The sequence below is a fragment of the Lonchura striata genome, chromosome 15 (assembly GCF_050655825.1).
Source record: "Lonchura striata isolate lonStrDom1 chromosome 15, ASM5065582v1, whole genome shotgun sequence".
In the NCBI taxonomy this organism is placed as follows: Eukaryota; Metazoa; Chordata; class Aves; order Passeriformes; family Estrildidae; genus Lonchura; species Lonchura striata.
In genome coordinates this window covers 14,103,645-14,120,298 of record NC_140717.1, presented here as the reverse complement: position 1 = coordinate 14,120,298, position 16,654 = coordinate 14,103,645, and the positions used below count along the sequence as shown (strand labels likewise).

Genomic DNA, 16,654 nt, shown 5'->3' with positions numbered 1-16,654 from the left:
AATTCATCTGATTCGAAATGAACTTCTCAGTAATGGGCTGTACATGGTATAAGGAGAACATCTTCATCAAGCATTTTGAATTGGTTTAGATTTTTTGTATTGACTAAAGAACATGGGTTTGGTATTTTCCCCCCCACCAAAAGTCTAAATTTTCTCATGACAATTTTGACTTCGTATTCTAAAGTTGTGGGGGTTTGTTAAACAAGCCTTTATTTCCATGAAATTATATGAATATTTAATTATCTTCCTTTCTCTCCACACTGAATTTCTCATGAGGGGAAATATTTTTATTCCCCTGTTGTATATGCTTGTATCAAAAAAAGTTTTTGTTTAAGGCCAAATTTATCAGACTAAATAGGAGCTTTCACCATTGACTGGGTTATTCATTAACTAAGGTTACCCAGGAGTTGTTCTCATATGTAAAAACAAGATTTAGTGCTTAGTGATAAATCTGCTGCTCTTCTCTTTGAGGGGTAATCCAGCCAATTCCAGCACAGTGAGGAGGAGACAGACAAGCAGAAGCAGCAGTTTTGTCCAGAGCTGCCTGGGGCAATAAACCAGAAACCCAAACTCTCCCATCCCTTACCATGCTCCAAGCCAGCCAGTTTTTCTCTGGCAGCTCTTTCATATTCATGCATCTTTACAATTTTTGAAGACAACATTGAACAATATTCCAATAATATAATACAATATTAAAAATAGCTTCATTTCCTCTAATTTCCTCTAAGAAAAAATAGAATTCCCAGTTATTTCAGTGTCAGATTATATAATTAATATTTCAGCTACAGGACAAAGTATTCACTTGTTAAAAACGGAAATGTACAAAGAACAATCCCACAAATTTCAGGTTGTATTCTGGCCTCTAAGTGAGACCCAACCTTGTGTGCACACATGCACACAGGGCTTCTTCTGATCTTATCTCTCTGGCATTACAAAAAAATCTCAGGGTACAAGAAAAATCTCACATTTCATTTTGTTGACTCCATTAGCTCCATGAAGGAGTTGTGGTGCTTTTTATGTTTGAAATTCCTCGTTGCAATATAATTAAAAGCTCCTTCAGGAGTTGGCTTTATCTCTGTCTGTATCATATTTGTTTATTTTTTGTCTGTTCTGACCTTTCCATTACACTTTTCAATGAATTGTCACATCTCAAATGTCCAGAGATTTCACTCCTGAATTGCTTTTCAGGCAGTGGCAGGGTCAGCTGAGGATACTCCAAGTGAGGACACTGAGTCGTGTGCTGGGAAATTCGGTGACGTTTGAAATGTCATTCCTTTGTGCTCCAGCAATCCAAACCTCGGGCTGGATGGGGGCTTGGGGACCTGAACAACAAAATTCAGGATCAGCCTCAGGAGGTTTCACAGGGACATCAGGTTGGGAATCCTGGGTATGCCTTAGACCAGAGCCCAGAGACAGGGACTGGATTCCTACTTTTGTTTCTGTTCAGTTCCAGAGTGGGTTTTTTTAATCCAGAAAATAACATTAATGCAGCAACTTGTTGATCTGGCTATATGGCCAACAGAATTTACTATGACTTTTTTGTCAATTATTTTGAGATTCCGTGGTGGGAGTTGCTGCACCAAATAGTTCATTTTAACCTGATTTGTGGATGTGCCAATGTAGTCACATGGATTCAAAGGATCAGGGTCACTTCTCTTAAGCTGTCCACAAATACTTTACATGACAATGCCACAAAATCAGGAAACTGGATATTCTGGAGTTAGAACTTGAGCCATCAGTCAGAGTCAGAGTGTAACAGAGCTTTAAAAGCGTGCATTGACACGGAGTGTGATGGAATTAATATAAACAATATACTCCCAAGCACATGCCACTTATCCCAGAGAGAGCCCACTGGCATGTCTAGATTTAGTTTCCATGTTAATGCTTGGATTTGATCATTAGGTAACACTGGACAACATTAAAATTAAAGGGAGCAAATCTTGTACAGGATAAATGACAAGAACATTTACTCTGTCAGTTCTCCTTTTGTTTCCAGCAAGGAAACTGCATTATCATTGCCACAAACTAATCCCATTTTGTCCCCGAGTGCAGGTCTGTAGCAGAGCAATACAAATGAATTAAAATATATTGATTGTATAGAAAATTAAGTGCAAACTATTTAACACATCCTAAGTGATTAGATGCAATAAAACCTTGCAGAGACGATTGCACAGCTGGCAAACACAAGTCAGGAGAGAACAATTGGGGGAGAGAGGACCTGGCTCCAGACCTTGGCTTTTCCACTGGGAGCCTGACAAACACCCTTTGTGCTGGAGGGGACAGGTGTCAGCCCCTCCCAGCCCTTCCCACTCCCCATTTAGATTTTACATCAAGTCACTGTGAGCTCTGCCTTGAAATCCCATTTTTCTAAGCAAAGACAAAGGCAAACACCTTTTATTGGCACTGGTTCTAGAGGAGCAAAGGTGTTACATAAAGGGCTGCTGAGATTCTGGATTACACAATATTTTTAAGGGGCATGTGATACATCAGAGACTATTTATATATACATTCAAAAGTAGCTGTTGATTACCCAAACTAATTCTTATCCTAAACAGATCAACACCACCAATAAGGTACAGAAAAACAATTCTGCAGTAGCATAAAATTAAACTGTCTTGTTTGTGGGTACACGAAAGGATTAAAGAGTATAATTTTACTCTCTTAGACCAAATGAATTCCTAAATTGGAAAAGCAGCTCTGTCCAAGGTCGCCTCTGTTGTTTCCAAAAATATCTCGAAACAAACGCAAGAGGGGCACTTTGTTGAGTGTTATCTAGACATATATAGTTTCAATCAAATTCTTCAACAAGTGTCAGAATAAAAGTCAAACATTTGTCTGACACTGCCAAGTCACTGGCAAGTGAATCCCCTCAAAGGTTGAAAATAAATTTGATAGCAGAATTAAGAATTATGGAATGTTTTCTTTAAAGAAAAAGCCACGTTAATTTGGGATTGAATTGTAAACACCTTTTAGGTATTTCATGAAAGGGTTGTCTAATTCTTTCCACAACACTGGGTGAAGTGATACAAGGTTGTGTTCATGACCCCGGGAAAATATTTGTAGTGCTTTTTCCAGTGTATGAGTTCCCTCTTTCCCTCTCTTTGTGTTTTATGATCACCCTTCAATTAAACCAAGAAGCAGAAAAGAACCTTCATGGTATGAGGGTTTAAAGTGGCGCATTTCCTACAGGAATATTGAAGTGCAGCATAGTAAATAAAAACCACAAAAGGAGCAGTAACAGCACAGCAAGAGCCCACTGTGAGTGAGCCACGCTGCAGCTCGCTGTCAGAGCCTGGTCGGGAGCTGTGGGAGACATTTTCTGGAGGAGATTTAATTAATGTCAGGGTGATGCTGGCACTGCCCAATTCCTGGCACTGCCCAATTTCCCTCACTGCCCCAGCAACAGGAACTGCCTCCCTCGCTGCTCCCTGAGCCCACGTGAAGGGAAAACGAAGGAGAGAAACCCTTTTGGGGCAGGAGATGTAACATCAGTGTAAAATACTCGTGGAACAGGTTGTCTGTGGGTGACTTTCAGTGCTCTGATAGTTCTGTTTGCTTTTTAATGTGCTATAAAAACACGGCAGGCTCCAAGCACAGAACGAGCGAGATGGGGACAGTGTTTTATAAATACTTTATAAAACCTCCAAGGTTTCAATGCTGCAGTCCACAGAAAGCTGCTTTAGGGCACTGCATCATTTAAATAGCCGTTGATAAGCAAAATGTATGATTTTAAATGTTTCCATTTTTAGAATCCCGAAGTAATTAATCAGCCCTTCTTGCTCTTGGTAGTTCTTCACTAATGGCTCTAAAACTTCTATGATAACTGCAAAGAAATGCCTAAACTCTGGTTTACTCACCAGAAAATGCTGTGGTATTGTAAACCAAGTAAATTGCTGAATTATTAATTCTTTATAACCTTAAGAGTTTCAATTGCTGTTTAAAAAAGAATAATCCAAGTTTCAAAAAACCAAACATTACCCCCCACACCAAATTTTAACTGCAAAGAATCTTAATGGTTTTTAGGTTTTTATTTAGTATGAACCAGTTGCAAAATGTATAAAGAAACTGGGTGATTGGTTCCTTCATTATTTCCCTTACTTGGTCATTATTTGTATGTGATGTAAATCTTTATGGTTTTGTTGTTTTTGCTCCTAAAGAGCAAAGCATATTTCCTATTCTATTCCAGGAAAAATAAGTAGGGAGAGAGAAACAAATTTATCTTTGATAGCTGGTAAGATCCCATTTTCCATATTCCTGTCAACTGCATTTTTCATGGTATTAGCAAAAAGTGCAGGTTTTATCCTATTTCAAGAGTAGACTTAATTAAGTGCTTATTGTATAAATAAGTGGGTTTAGAACTTGCAATAAAATGTAGAAGCTTAAAAATGACATCTTATTGCGTATTAAGAGACTGAACTGAAGCAGGAAAATAGATATTGGCTTGAGTAGATCCATTTGCAGAAAAAAAACTCCAGCTCCTGGCTTTCAACAAACGCTGGATGTGTGTATCCTAATTAGCAAAAATGGAGTTTTTTCATTACTATGCAGAATGGAATGGCAAAAAAAGGGCAAAAATACATTTTTTAATAATAAATAGAAATAATGCATTTAAATGCAAGGTAAGAAGACAGTTTTAATCAAATGATAAATACTCTAAATATTTCAGCACTGGATTTGTGCAACAGCCTCTCATAAATGTCTACTAAAAATCAAACCACTTTGCTCAAGACTTGTTATTTCAATTGTTTGTGCTGAGAAAATCTTCCACAAACATTTAATTTTTGTTATAAATTAGAGCATGTCCAATGGAACATTGATTTGTGTTGGCTGAAAGGCGTTCTTTTAGATAATTACTGTTATTTTTATTTTCAGTGTGCTATAAATCTGATGATGGGCCCTTTAATTCCTGCTTGTTCTGTCAGGATGAAGAACGGAGCTAAATCCAGCAGACCTTGTTTCAGCAAAACTCCCAATGAAGTCAGGGTTTGTGAAAGTCAGGTTTGTCTCCCAGTTCCTGCTGATTATTTGGGACATTTTTGCTCCCTCTCCAAGTCCCCAGAGCTGCTCACCCAGGGTGACACCAACACGGAAATCAGGGAAATCGATGTGAAAAATGCCCTTTTCACCCACTGCCCTGGGAATAACACGGATTGCCTCGGGTATTTGGAGAGCCCGCTTTAAATTCAGAGAGAATTTAAAGAACTCTTTAAACGAGCTGGAAATAGGTCAGATTCAGATTGTTAGAAAACAACTCCCCATGTGGGTGTTGCCAGACAGGTGGGACCTTGTGATAAAGTTGTTGATTCGTGTAACACTTCCTTACTGCAACGCTGGCCCGGCCCTGGGGTGTCAGTCCCGTTACAGAGCACCGGAGCCAGGCAGCTGAAGGGTTAACGGCGTGCCCTGGGCAGGAACCTCCTGCCGGCAGTGATAACAGCGGGCACTGGGATTTGCCTTTCACATGGGCTCTGGGCAAACAGGGCCAGAGAGAAGCCAGAGCTGCCCCTGTGCCAGCCGGGGTGATGGAGAGGTGTCCCAGCCCCGCTGTGTCACAGCCTTAGCCCAAGGGCGCTCTTCAGGTGACAGCGCTCCGGTCCCCTGTCCTCTGTCAGCCACCATCTGCCTTCCTGCAGAGCCAAAGGGCTCTGCATCCATCCATGGCTCTCTGGGGACAGTCACCAGGAGTGAGCACCCAGCTGCCTCTGGGCAAACACAGAACACTGATCCTAGGTGCGGCTCCTGAACAAGATCTCATATTGATTCCATAGGTAATACAACCATGGACATCCCCAGGCACTGCTGAACACCTCTGCTGCAGCGTGTTCTGCAACTGAGAGCAGCATCACACTGCAGGGAAGTCTTGTCAAGAAACCTCTGGAAATTGGGATATTTAAACACAGTAACATTCATGACTGTGGGCACCTATATGCATGTGACATCCTCAGTAATAATCTCCATCACAGTAAAGAGATGAAAATAAGCAATCCTAGATTTGGGTAGCAAAGGAAATTTTATAGCATCCATTTTAGTTATTATAGTTCAAATGGAAGTGAGATGGTACCTCTAATATAAACCAAATTAATCTGATACCCAGATGGTAAATGGCTGCTCCCACAAAACAGTGGATGTGCTGCTTTGGATGTCTGGAACTATTTCCTCTCTCAGGTCCATGTGGATCTTGCTGTAGCTCCAAGGACAGCTGAAATCAACATCACTAAATCCCCCAAAGCTGCAGAATATTACAGTAGTTTTATAGCTGGGATGCCTCCTCATCCAGTTCTGGATAGGGATAAGGAGAAGTCTTTGGAAACAAAGTGAACTGCTGCTCATGTGACTGCTCAGAGTGGTGCTCCAGCTGGGACAAATTTGGTAAGTGCTGATGCTCCAAATTTACCTTTTTTTTTTTTTTTTTTTTTAATTTTGGCTTTTCCAATAGAAATGCAAGTATTTGGAATATTTAATATTATTAACCAGCCAGGCAATTAAAAATAACAACAAAGTAAAAAATGGAAAAGTTAGCTTTATGTTGCAAGATAGGAAGATAAAACTGTGAAATTCTAAGAATTTTGAATGCTCCTACCAAATCCTGAACTAGGTGGAAAAGCCAGTGAACAGAATCCATTAAAGCTGCATTTATTAAATGTCCACTTGTATAAAAAGCTAAAAATAGTGTTTGAGTTTTTCCAATTTTCCTTTGATAACAGTTATTATGATTTTTTGCTTCAACTCAGAAAGTAATTTTGCTGCTGCTGCTGCAGTGTATAATGTGTGCCCTTTCTTGGTGCAGCACAAATGACAGAGCACTAATCAAATCAGAACAACAATCACGTCATCTTTGAGTAACTAGCAATAAACTGTTTTTATAAGGAAGAAATATGAACTATTTTTAGGGTAACTGAACAGAAAACCAGAAAATGATTGTAATCAGTCTTACTCCACATCATTGCTGTGAATTTCTAAGGCATTGCTTTTTCCCGGGCAGCAGGCTAATCCCTGTCATGCATCTTTGTGTAAATGGCCCAGTCAAATAGGATTTCTAACGTTTGGTTTAAAGTTTTGACTTCCAGTCTATGAAATCCCCTTTCTCCCTGCCCTATCTAGTGACTCTGAACCACAGGCTGATTCCTAAGTAGCCTAAATGTCCATTTTTGGTGATTATCCCACGTTTTCAGCATGTCTCACATCTCCTTGTCTGTGTTATTTTGCTATTTGCTGTCAAGCCTTCAGCGAACGCCTCCGTTGGAAGTCCAGGAATGGGTTTGCCATGGCTCTGCAGCTCTGCAGCCCTGTGCAGGTGCTGTGTGGGAATGATGGCACAGGGCAGGAGGCACAAAGCACCCAGGTGTCTCTGGAGATGGCTGTGCCCATCGCACACAGCCTGGCCTTTCCTGAGCTTCTCCCTGCCAGAGGTTCCTTCCCTGCCTCACTGAATCCTGCAGCAATCAGCTGCTGGAGGCAGGGGGTGGTGGCACAGCTCTACCTGTGCCTGTGCCTTCCTTCCACCCTGTGCCAGGGCACCCTGCTCTTCTCCCTGGCCTGGGAGAGCAGGGTCAGTGTGCAGCTGTTGGGAAAAACTATCTCCAGCTATTTGGCAGTGTGGGAGGGCTGGCATGAGGATGTCCTGGGATCTGAGACCCACTCCTCACACTGTGAGCCCTTTGGAAGCTTCTCAAATAAACGTAATTAAAAAACTCATTTTTACTGTGGCCCAGCCACCAACAATTTCTTTCTTTCACCTAAAAATTGTAAAAAAGAAGAATACCATACAGTCAAAATGTAGTTTTGCCAGCTTTTATTTTAGTCCTGTTAACAAATATATTTAATGCAAAAGCAAACCAGGAACTCTATAATTACCATCCTCTCTGGATATAGAATCCAGCGGAAGATCTGACATAGTTAGGTATCAAAGAAAGCAAAATTACTTTTTTTATATCCTGAAAAAAGACATTCTACTTCAGGCAGGAAAAGCTATAAAAAACCCCACCAACCTATCTAGGAATCCAGTAAGCCAAAGGAGAACAGCAGGAGTTCTGGTCCCACAGAATTATCTCTGTGCTGCTGATCTGTGACGGGGACCAGGAGCTGCTCATCTGAATTGGTGACGTGTGAGGGACACTCTCAGTCCTCACCTCCATCCCTGTGCCCCAGGCTCAGCTCTGGGGCACCTCTGAGGCTGCTCAGGGCTGCACTCCAAGCCAGATGCAAGGAGCCCTGGGCCATGTCTACATCCATGGATAACCTCCAGCCCTGGGATGACCCTCTTGGTGTGTGTAATCCCTTTGGAATTGCACTGTGCAGACAAAACAGCTCAAAACTCCTCCCTGGGGAAAGCTTCAGCCGAGCTCCCTTTACATTTTTACACTCAGGAAATACAAAGGGGGTAAATGTTCAAGGAAAAAAACTTCTGTTAAAAACAACAGCAAAAGATAATGGAAAAAGCTCAGAATCCAAGTGATTGTTCTCCAGGCAATCAGCCGAGCCCAAGCATTCAAGGAAAGAATGGCCAGGAGTGCTGGGGCCAGGCCGACAGTGGCCCCGCTCCTGCTGCCACACTGGGTGGGTAAGGACAATAGGGACAACAGGGCCAAGCCAGGAGGGTCACAGTTATACAATATCAAGTCTCTCAGGCCTTGCAAAAATGTAACCTTATCGATAGAGAACGACAGGCAGAGCAATTACGTGACCCTGCAGAAGGATTTGTTTCCCTTTGATCTCCCTACAAATGCATGCCATTCCTGGCCTCATAAAACATAGATTTATGAGCAGGTTCACCCCAGTGCAGCCCTCCCAACAGCTTCCAATCATGGCACATTGTCATTCAGACACTGGAGCAAAAGATTTCAGAGGGGTTTCTTTGGTCTCTCTGTTTATGCACCAAAACCAAACCATGGACAAAAACTGTAGAATTTATGAAAGCAACAGTACTTAACAAGAGTCTTCCTAATTCATGTGGGTATCAGGAAGAAGAATTCATAACACAAGCCTATCTTTACCTCCTTCCTGAATGATCTGACCAATGGCTGCTTGATTTTGTTGTTTCAGAAAACATTCTCTCTTACATTCCATTAATTTCTCAAAGTCCTGCCACATTTTCATTTGCTTCATATTTGGCCCATGACTTTCCCGTACAATTTTCTGCTTCTCTCGTAGTTTCTGTTAAAAATACAAAAATATCAGATTTCTGCAGCAGCTTTACACCACAAAAGCTGTTACATAAGCAGCTTGGAATGACAGAGATTTTTATATGCTATGGAAATATTGGTTTGTTCATATTGATAACACTCCCTGCAAGTGCAAAAGGCATTAACACCTAGGACTTAGACCTTTCTATGGATTGACAACTATTTCCATGGTTTTTAACTGTCTAGTCTTATCTATTTGAGAACTTATGCTCAATATCTGACATCATTTCCATGCAGAGCTCTTGCAGTATCAAGGTACAATCTGCAATGGATTCATACCATGACACGCTAACACAAAATCAATGTTTTACAATTAAACCCCCTCCTGATTATTAAGAAAGGCAGCCCAGACCTGTAAAAATCACTCAGACTGACTAAGAAAAGGAAATTAATAAATGCTGTTTGGTGTGACTTGCTAAGCCCAGCCTTGTCCCTGCTGATCTGAGCTTCAGACAAGATTAAAACTGGACAACTGCTTTTGTCTGACGCTGCTGATCCCCTGGCCTTTAGCAGCAGTGATAAGGGTGACAGGCTCAGAATTTATTGTCTTCAACAGGTTGCTTTATATACAACAGAAAATCTGAGCTGGCACAGTTCATTATGCCCCTGTTTCAGGGTCTTATCCAAATGGTTTTCAGGGAATGTGCTGTCACATTGAGCTGTTTGCCTATCCCTTACAGCAGCTCATGTTATTCCCTGCAGGAAATCAAGCCCTGAGGAGGGAGCAGGATCCTTTTCCAGGGTATTAATTACCAATGCCAGCAGTGATAGAATTTTCTTTGTAGGCTGCACAATGCTTTTTATAAAAGACTGACCACAGCCCCACAAAAATACAAACTGTACAATGGCTGAGCAAGGTAAAAGCCTCATTCTTACCTTCCCAAGGTTTTCTTGTTCAAGGATTATTCGTGTATACTGTTCTCTAAAGGAAACATAAAATGATTTTATCATGATTTGGTTCTATGTAACAGGACAGAATAATGATGCAAACATGGAAAATGATGGAAGTATTGGGAGGTTCACAAATGAGACAGAAGAGAAAACACAAAGAAACCTTTTTGTTATTGGACAAAATTAATCTTTGCTATGAAGGATCAGATCTCCTTGTCTCAGCTGTGCAGCTGGAAAAAGTGATACTGGCTAAGGTCTCTTACATTTTTGAAGATGGCATGATCACTGCTCCTTCCAGCTTGAGGGCAACAGTGAGACCATACAGATGAGATCCTGATCCTTTTTGTAATTAATTTATCCTGGTGACATCCCGAGGGGAGCCACAGCCTCACTCATACAGGTGTCAGAATTTACTGACCCACAGCCCTTAACTGCTGTGAATGCAGCATTGGAATGAGTGGGAAAGTCCAGGAATGAGGGGGAATGGCATTTCAGCCCAGGCCTGACAAGGCCACTGAGTGCAGTGGCAATGCTGCATGTTCCTCTCCCAGAAAACAGCCCTCACATTTCGGGGCCTAGGCACAGGCTGAGAAGTGTTAATGCTGACATTCAGCATGGAAAGCCCTGGCTGGCCACCTCTGTCTGTACCAGGTGGCCTCATCCCTCTGCCATACCCAAAGCTGACACAACCCCTGACAGTAAAATACACAAAACACAACAGCACAGTCCACAGACAGCACAGAGACTTATATTTAGCTTTTCTGAAATGTGACAATAGAAAAAAAAAAACTTGTGCACTGAGCCACTTGGAAAAAAAGATCAATTATCTTTTGTGTGTAATTATTACATTTTTCTGGTGTGAGAGTCATCTAGTGGAATTCAAAATAACCCAGCTCATTTAAAGAACTTTCCAAAGTGCTCTATTAACTCTATAACCCTAATTGTAACCTCCAAGTACAGAAATCATAATTTCAGGAAAGAAATGTCAGCCTCCACAATGCCAGAGCCTGAAGATTTCCTGGAGTGTGAGAGCAGCTGTGTGGACCCAAAGCACTGTGTTCCCTTAATCCTTCCCCTTCTCCCAAGTACTCCAGGACTTAGACTGGAGAACTTGGGCCTGGGGCCAGCTGGTCCTGCCTCCACAGGAATGGAGCTGGATCACTTTAGGATCTCTTGCTCTTGGACAATTCCAGCCAGAACAGAGCAGAGCTGTGCTGAGGCTGCTCCAGGTGCTGTGCTGTCACACTGATCCCAGCAATCTTCACCCATCTGGAGGTGAAGCTGAAGCTGCATCTTTGTCCTGGCACACAGTACGTGTTCTCACACATTTGGCCTCCAGAACACCCCCTTTTTTTTTTTAAAGTAGAATTTTCAAAGTAATCATCAGAAGGTTTTATGTCTTTTCTAGTAAGTTTTTCTTTACTATTTATAATGATGACTGGAAAGAATGTAACTTAATAACTTTGTTAAAACTCCACAACTTTTTATTTTTAGAAAAGAAAATTAACTTTTCACATTCCTAACAAGTGACTCTACGGAACAGAGAGTTTATATTCAATAAAGAGGGTCTGAATTAAGACATTTTTTGTTCAATACGTTGTCAGGAAAGTGCAATTCTATTTATGGTTCATTTTTATTCTGTTTACATTCCAGCACTTGCTGAAAAATACATTCAGGTTCTAAAGAGATGTCCAGAGAAAAATGTCATCGTCTCATTTTATATTTTGCTAAGATCTCTCTGCTGAACTTTGCTGTAACTCGCTGAAACGAGACAGCTCTGTGACCTCTTAGCAAGGTCAGGACTGTGGCTGGTCCCTGTGGGAGGATCATTTCCACAGTGGGGAAGTGAAACGGGGACAGCACAGAGGGGTAACAGCCTGCTCACATTCCCTCCCCATACCTGGGATTGCATGGCTGGGCTCGTGCTCCATCCCAGCACTGGGCTCTGATGGCTGCTCCGTGTGAATTCCCACATCCTGCATGTCCAATTCCCAAGGATTTGAGTGGAGTGAACCAACCTGAGCTCCCACTCCCTTCTGTCTGACCCTACTGCCTCAGGTCCTCATCTTCATGAATATTCACATCATCACTAAGTTTTTATCTGTTCAGCCTTCTGCTTAATTGTGCTGTTTCATCTTTCCTTCATTAGATAAATGTTTATTTCCTACAGCCTTTCATTATTTTGTGAGATGAGCAAGAGCCCTCTTAGCCTCCATCATCTTTTCTCTCCTCGTCCTCTTCTCCCTCCCCAACGTTTGTAGTTTGGCTTCTTTGCTTACTCTTACTTTCCTACACTCTTTACTACAGTGTTTAAACACTCCCATGCCTCACATCCTTTCAGGTCTCTGTGATGGATTTTACTCTGCTCCTTCCCTTCCTGGTGATCTCTGCCTCCTGTTCTAGACCATGGAGATGCAGCTCCACTGGTACCAGCGCAAGGGGCTTCAGGAAAGGGTCTGATGGATTCTCCAGAGAGAATCCCTGGAGTTTTCTCACTGTCTGACATATTTCCCTATCAATGGCCATAAAACTGAGCAAACACGAATTTTAAAACTGTTTTGATAAATGTTTTCATGACTGGGAAATACTGTGGTGGGAAAGCAAAGACCACCTTGTAAAATTACTGACACCAACTGGATTATTTTGTTGACAACAAGGATCTAGGATTCACTTTTCTGGAAAAGAGAATTTCTATTTCATGCAATATTCTCAAACTTTGAAAAGCTAATTATGAAGAATAAGCCCTGGGTATTTTGACACTTCTACCAACTGGAAATTATTAATGTTTTGGATTTTCCTGATGCTTAATTTTGAAACAGTTTGTTGACTGTTGCCTGAATTTTGTTTCTGCTTTTATGTTGTATTAGAAGATTGAACATACACAAAATTTTCAACAGGATACTTTCACAAAAATATTTAGTTAAGTTTCACTTAGTTAAGTGTAAAAAATCTCTACAACATGGTAACGTTTAGACTTCTTAGCACAGATAATGAATCCGAAATATCTCATTCTCAGAAAACATTTCCATCTTTGGCAGGAAAAATTTCTATTTAAAATAGAAAACTACACCAAAAATAATCAGCAGCTCAATTTATAGTATTTCCTGTTTCTCTTGCTGCCAGTCAAAGGCGAGGGGTCCTGAAAAGAGTCATGGGATGAAGGAAGTGGCTTTTTACTGGAGTCAGTGAAACTGAGGGTAAGGATGGAGGTTCATGGGATGGTGCAGAACCATCCTCAGAGTGTGGGGCTGCCAGTTAAAGCCTGTCCTGGGCTGAGAAAATCCAGTGGGAAGTGCAAACCTCCTGGTATGTCTGACAGAACCTGTATGTTCACAGCAGTATAGGCTGGAATCCAAGATGCTTATTTTTAGATTATTATAGTGATTCTAAATTTATCAGGTGAACTCCTCCGGCCCAAATGCCAATGAGAAAATTCCTGACTTCAGCCTCAGTTTGTGAACCTCCTTCAAGTCACCCCAAGGGGAGAGAGCCCTGCCAAGGGGAGAGAGCCCTGCCAAGGGGAGAGAGCCCTGCCCCGCTCACCGAACCGCCCTGCGCCGCTCCTGCGGGTCTGGGGACACGTAGGCCTTCATTTCCTCCTTGGCACGCTGCAGCTGGATCTCCAGGCTCTGTGAAGAAAGGCATCATTTCAATACATATATGGGTGTGTACATTATAATTGCCATTTCATTTCACAGTGAACAGTTTGTGCTCTCACCCTTTTCATGCAGTTAATGTAACGGTAGTTGCTCTCTTCCTGGGCACACTCCTCAAGCAGCCCCTTCACTTCCTGTGGGAAGAGTAAGATTCCAAAGCACATGGTGACTGCAAGCTCCCAGGAGATGCCCTGTGTTGCCATACAAACCATGAGAGTTTATAATAACAACAATACTAATAATCCTGAACTGATAATTTCTCAAATGTTTATAAAATTTAGGTTTCTCACAAGTCTCTTTTAGAGTGAAAGACAATTGAGTGGTTTTAGATTTGCAGCTTCAGCCACAGACAGAGATGCAAAATGGCTGTTAACAGGTTTTTATTAATGCCTGACTTGTAACAGACACTTCAGCAGCGCTGCCAGGACTCTGCTCCTCAGCACATCTGAAGTGCCAGGCACAGCTGTGAACAAGTATTTCCTGGAACACATCTGCAAAGTGCATGTTAGAAGCTACAGACATGCCAATAGTATGTTAATCACCAATCAATAGTTATATGGAGGACTCTGGACTTAGTGGGTTGCTCCCATCTCTAAATGGTCCATTCCCAAAAAGCCTCATGATCCCAATGGAATTCCTGTACACATTCCAGGCTGCACAGCATTTGCAATTCCAGAGCTCTGTTACTGTGTGATTTCCAGACCATCAGCTGGAAAACTGAATTCTACAGTTCAACTCATGTCCAGCTCAGTCAGTGGATGTGATTGTCACCACGTGGTAGAAAATGACTGAGTTGTCTGCCAAGAAGAAAAGCCTTGATTGCTGTTGTAAAATAGTTCCTTTGGAAGGTTCATTTCATAGCAGGTCCATCTGGTATGAAGGACCCGACAAAGGAACTTTTAGAGCAGGAAAATAGCTGTCTATGTATCCACCCATACTTTAAACTCCCTGTTTACCTTGCAGTATATTCTTCTGAGGGAAAGGCCCTGAGAAACCAAGCCCAGTCAAAATTCACAGGAGTGATGGAGTGAGACAAAACAGGAATACAAGGCAGTCCCATTTAATCAAGTCTCCTCACCACCAGTTTCAGTCATTAATTATCCACTGAATTTGTTGCTAGTGCAGTGAAATTGCTAATGACATATAAAGATTTGTCTTGATCAATTAATCTTTATTTTATGGTCAAACTCTTCCCTATCCAGGGCATTTCTGGCAGACTCACGTCCTTGCTGATCAGAGCTGGATGAAGCACCCTGCGTCCATGTGCTGCTGCTCAGGACCTGTGTGACTGCAGCCACCCCACAGAGCAGCTTCAGGCACGACCTGTGGGTGACACTGACTGGATTTGCACTTTCCTCATGCTGAGGGAGGGCAGGGAAGCACTGCAGCCCAGCATTAATCCAGGAGCAGCAGCCAGCCCCACCTCACCTGCTCCAGCGCCGAGCGATTGGTCTCCAGCCCGGCCGCACAACTGTCATACTGGATTTTCTTCTCATCACATTCTTGAGTTAATTCCTTGGTGAAAAGGGCAAAAGGGCACATCAGTGAATTCTTCCTTTGGCTGGCATGTGACACTCAGCCCCTCACACACCAGCCCCAGCTGCTGGAGTGTGACCCTTGCTGGCACATGGCTGTGGTTACACAGGGAAGCCACCAACCCCCACATTCTGGGATCAGAAAGAAGGAAATTCCCTCTGTTCCCTGCCAGGCTAACAAGGCTGTGTTTGCAAGAAGAAAAAACAAATAATTATAAAAATAGACAGTAGGAAAGGATCAATATAAGTGCTGCCTATGAAAAGCCAGATTTCCACTTGTGCACAATCAACCTTTCTGCTGGATTTCATCTGCTGACACTTTGAATGGAACTATTAAAAGTAGGTTTTCTGGAAATTTCATTGATAGATAAATGCATCAGTTTATTGAATTCCATGGTAATGAGCCAACTTATGGCAGCTATACACCCAAAAGACTTTTTTCCCCCAGCTCTCTATAAAATTTTGAGAACAAATGGACAAATTTATCAGTGCCACAGACAAAAGCAGAAATTAAATCAATGTAGCCAACATTTGGATGAGAAGTTATCTGCAATCCACTCAAAAAGACAGCGTTGGTTGGGATCACCAGTGCTGAAATACAGAAATAGCTTTGCAACTAATCTGAAACAAACTTTGCTTTGGGTTTGAACTATGACTTTTCACATTTTCCCCTGATGTAGTAATTTTTAAAATTGCTGTAAAGGACTGAATTCTGTGCCTGCACTGTCAGCTTTTACAAATCCCAACCTTTAGCACGTTGCTTGCTGCAAACACTGTTGACAAATTCTGCTACTTCCAGCTTTCCCTCAGAGTTGATCATGTCCTTGTAGAGCACTTCGGAGATCTGTAAATTGGATTTATTTGTGGGTTTGACTGGGTGTACACAGAAAGAGAGGAGTGTTTCTACAAACCTGGCAGTTCTGACGCAGCTGCCTCAGCTCTTTGATGACAGGAGCAAGGCTTGCCTTCTTCTCTGCCACCATGGCATTCAGTTTCTTCACCTGAGAAAGGGACAAAATAATATTCGTTAACTCTATAACCCTAATTGTACATTTCTGTAATTAGGAATGTGAAAAGAAAGGGAAGTAAACCAAAATACAGAGAGAAAAAATGTGTGATGAAACCTTAATTATACAACTGAAGTTCAGGCCTAATTAAGAAAGGGGAAAAGCCCATCTGGCAGTGGGGTCATTCCCACAAATGATGCAAATTCTGCTTCCATTGTTCCAACTGAGGACATCCCAGAAAAGTCCAGGGCACTGCCCTCGTGCCAGACACCAAAGAGCTGAAGGAGCAGGGGAGATGAAGGGGGTGCACAGAGGGGGCTCAGAGAAAGGAAGAAATCCTTAAGAAAACAAATACACTTGCATAGGTTAAATAAAGCTTGAAA

At 42.0% G+C, this 16,654-nt stretch overlaps 1 protein-coding gene and 1 long non-coding RNA gene across 2 annotated transcripts in view; one reads left to right on the top strand and one right to left on the bottom strand.

Annotated features, from left to right (window-relative positions):
* The first annotated feature begins 5,495 nt into the window (after positions 1-5,495).
* Positions 5,496-16,353, top strand: LOC146766021 (uncharacterized). Its single transcript, XR_014958613.1, has 3 exons — positions 5,496-6,369; positions 13,473-13,737; positions 14,932-16,353. It is a non-coding gene; the product is annotated as an uncharacterized LOC146766021 (long non-coding RNA).
* The window catches only part of IFT81 (intraflagellar transport 81), a 37,418-nt gene continuing 28,539 nt past the window's right edge, over positions 7,776-16,654 (bottom strand). The window contains exons 13-18 of the mRNA XM_021532725.4: positions 16,176-16,265; positions 15,158-15,244; positions 13,792-13,863; positions 13,617-13,702; positions 10,059-10,104; positions 7,776-9,153 (exon numbers count right to left, since the gene is read on the bottom strand). Of these exons, the coding sequence (XP_021388400.3) occupies positions 8,971-9,153; positions 10,059-10,104; positions 13,617-13,702; positions 13,792-13,863; positions 15,158-15,244; positions 16,176-16,265 (564 nt within the window). The 3' untranslated portion in view covers positions 7,776-8,970. The remainder of the gene's footprint in view (positions 9,154-10,058; positions 10,105-13,616; positions 13,703-13,791; positions 13,864-15,157; positions 15,245-16,175; positions 16,266-16,654) is intronic.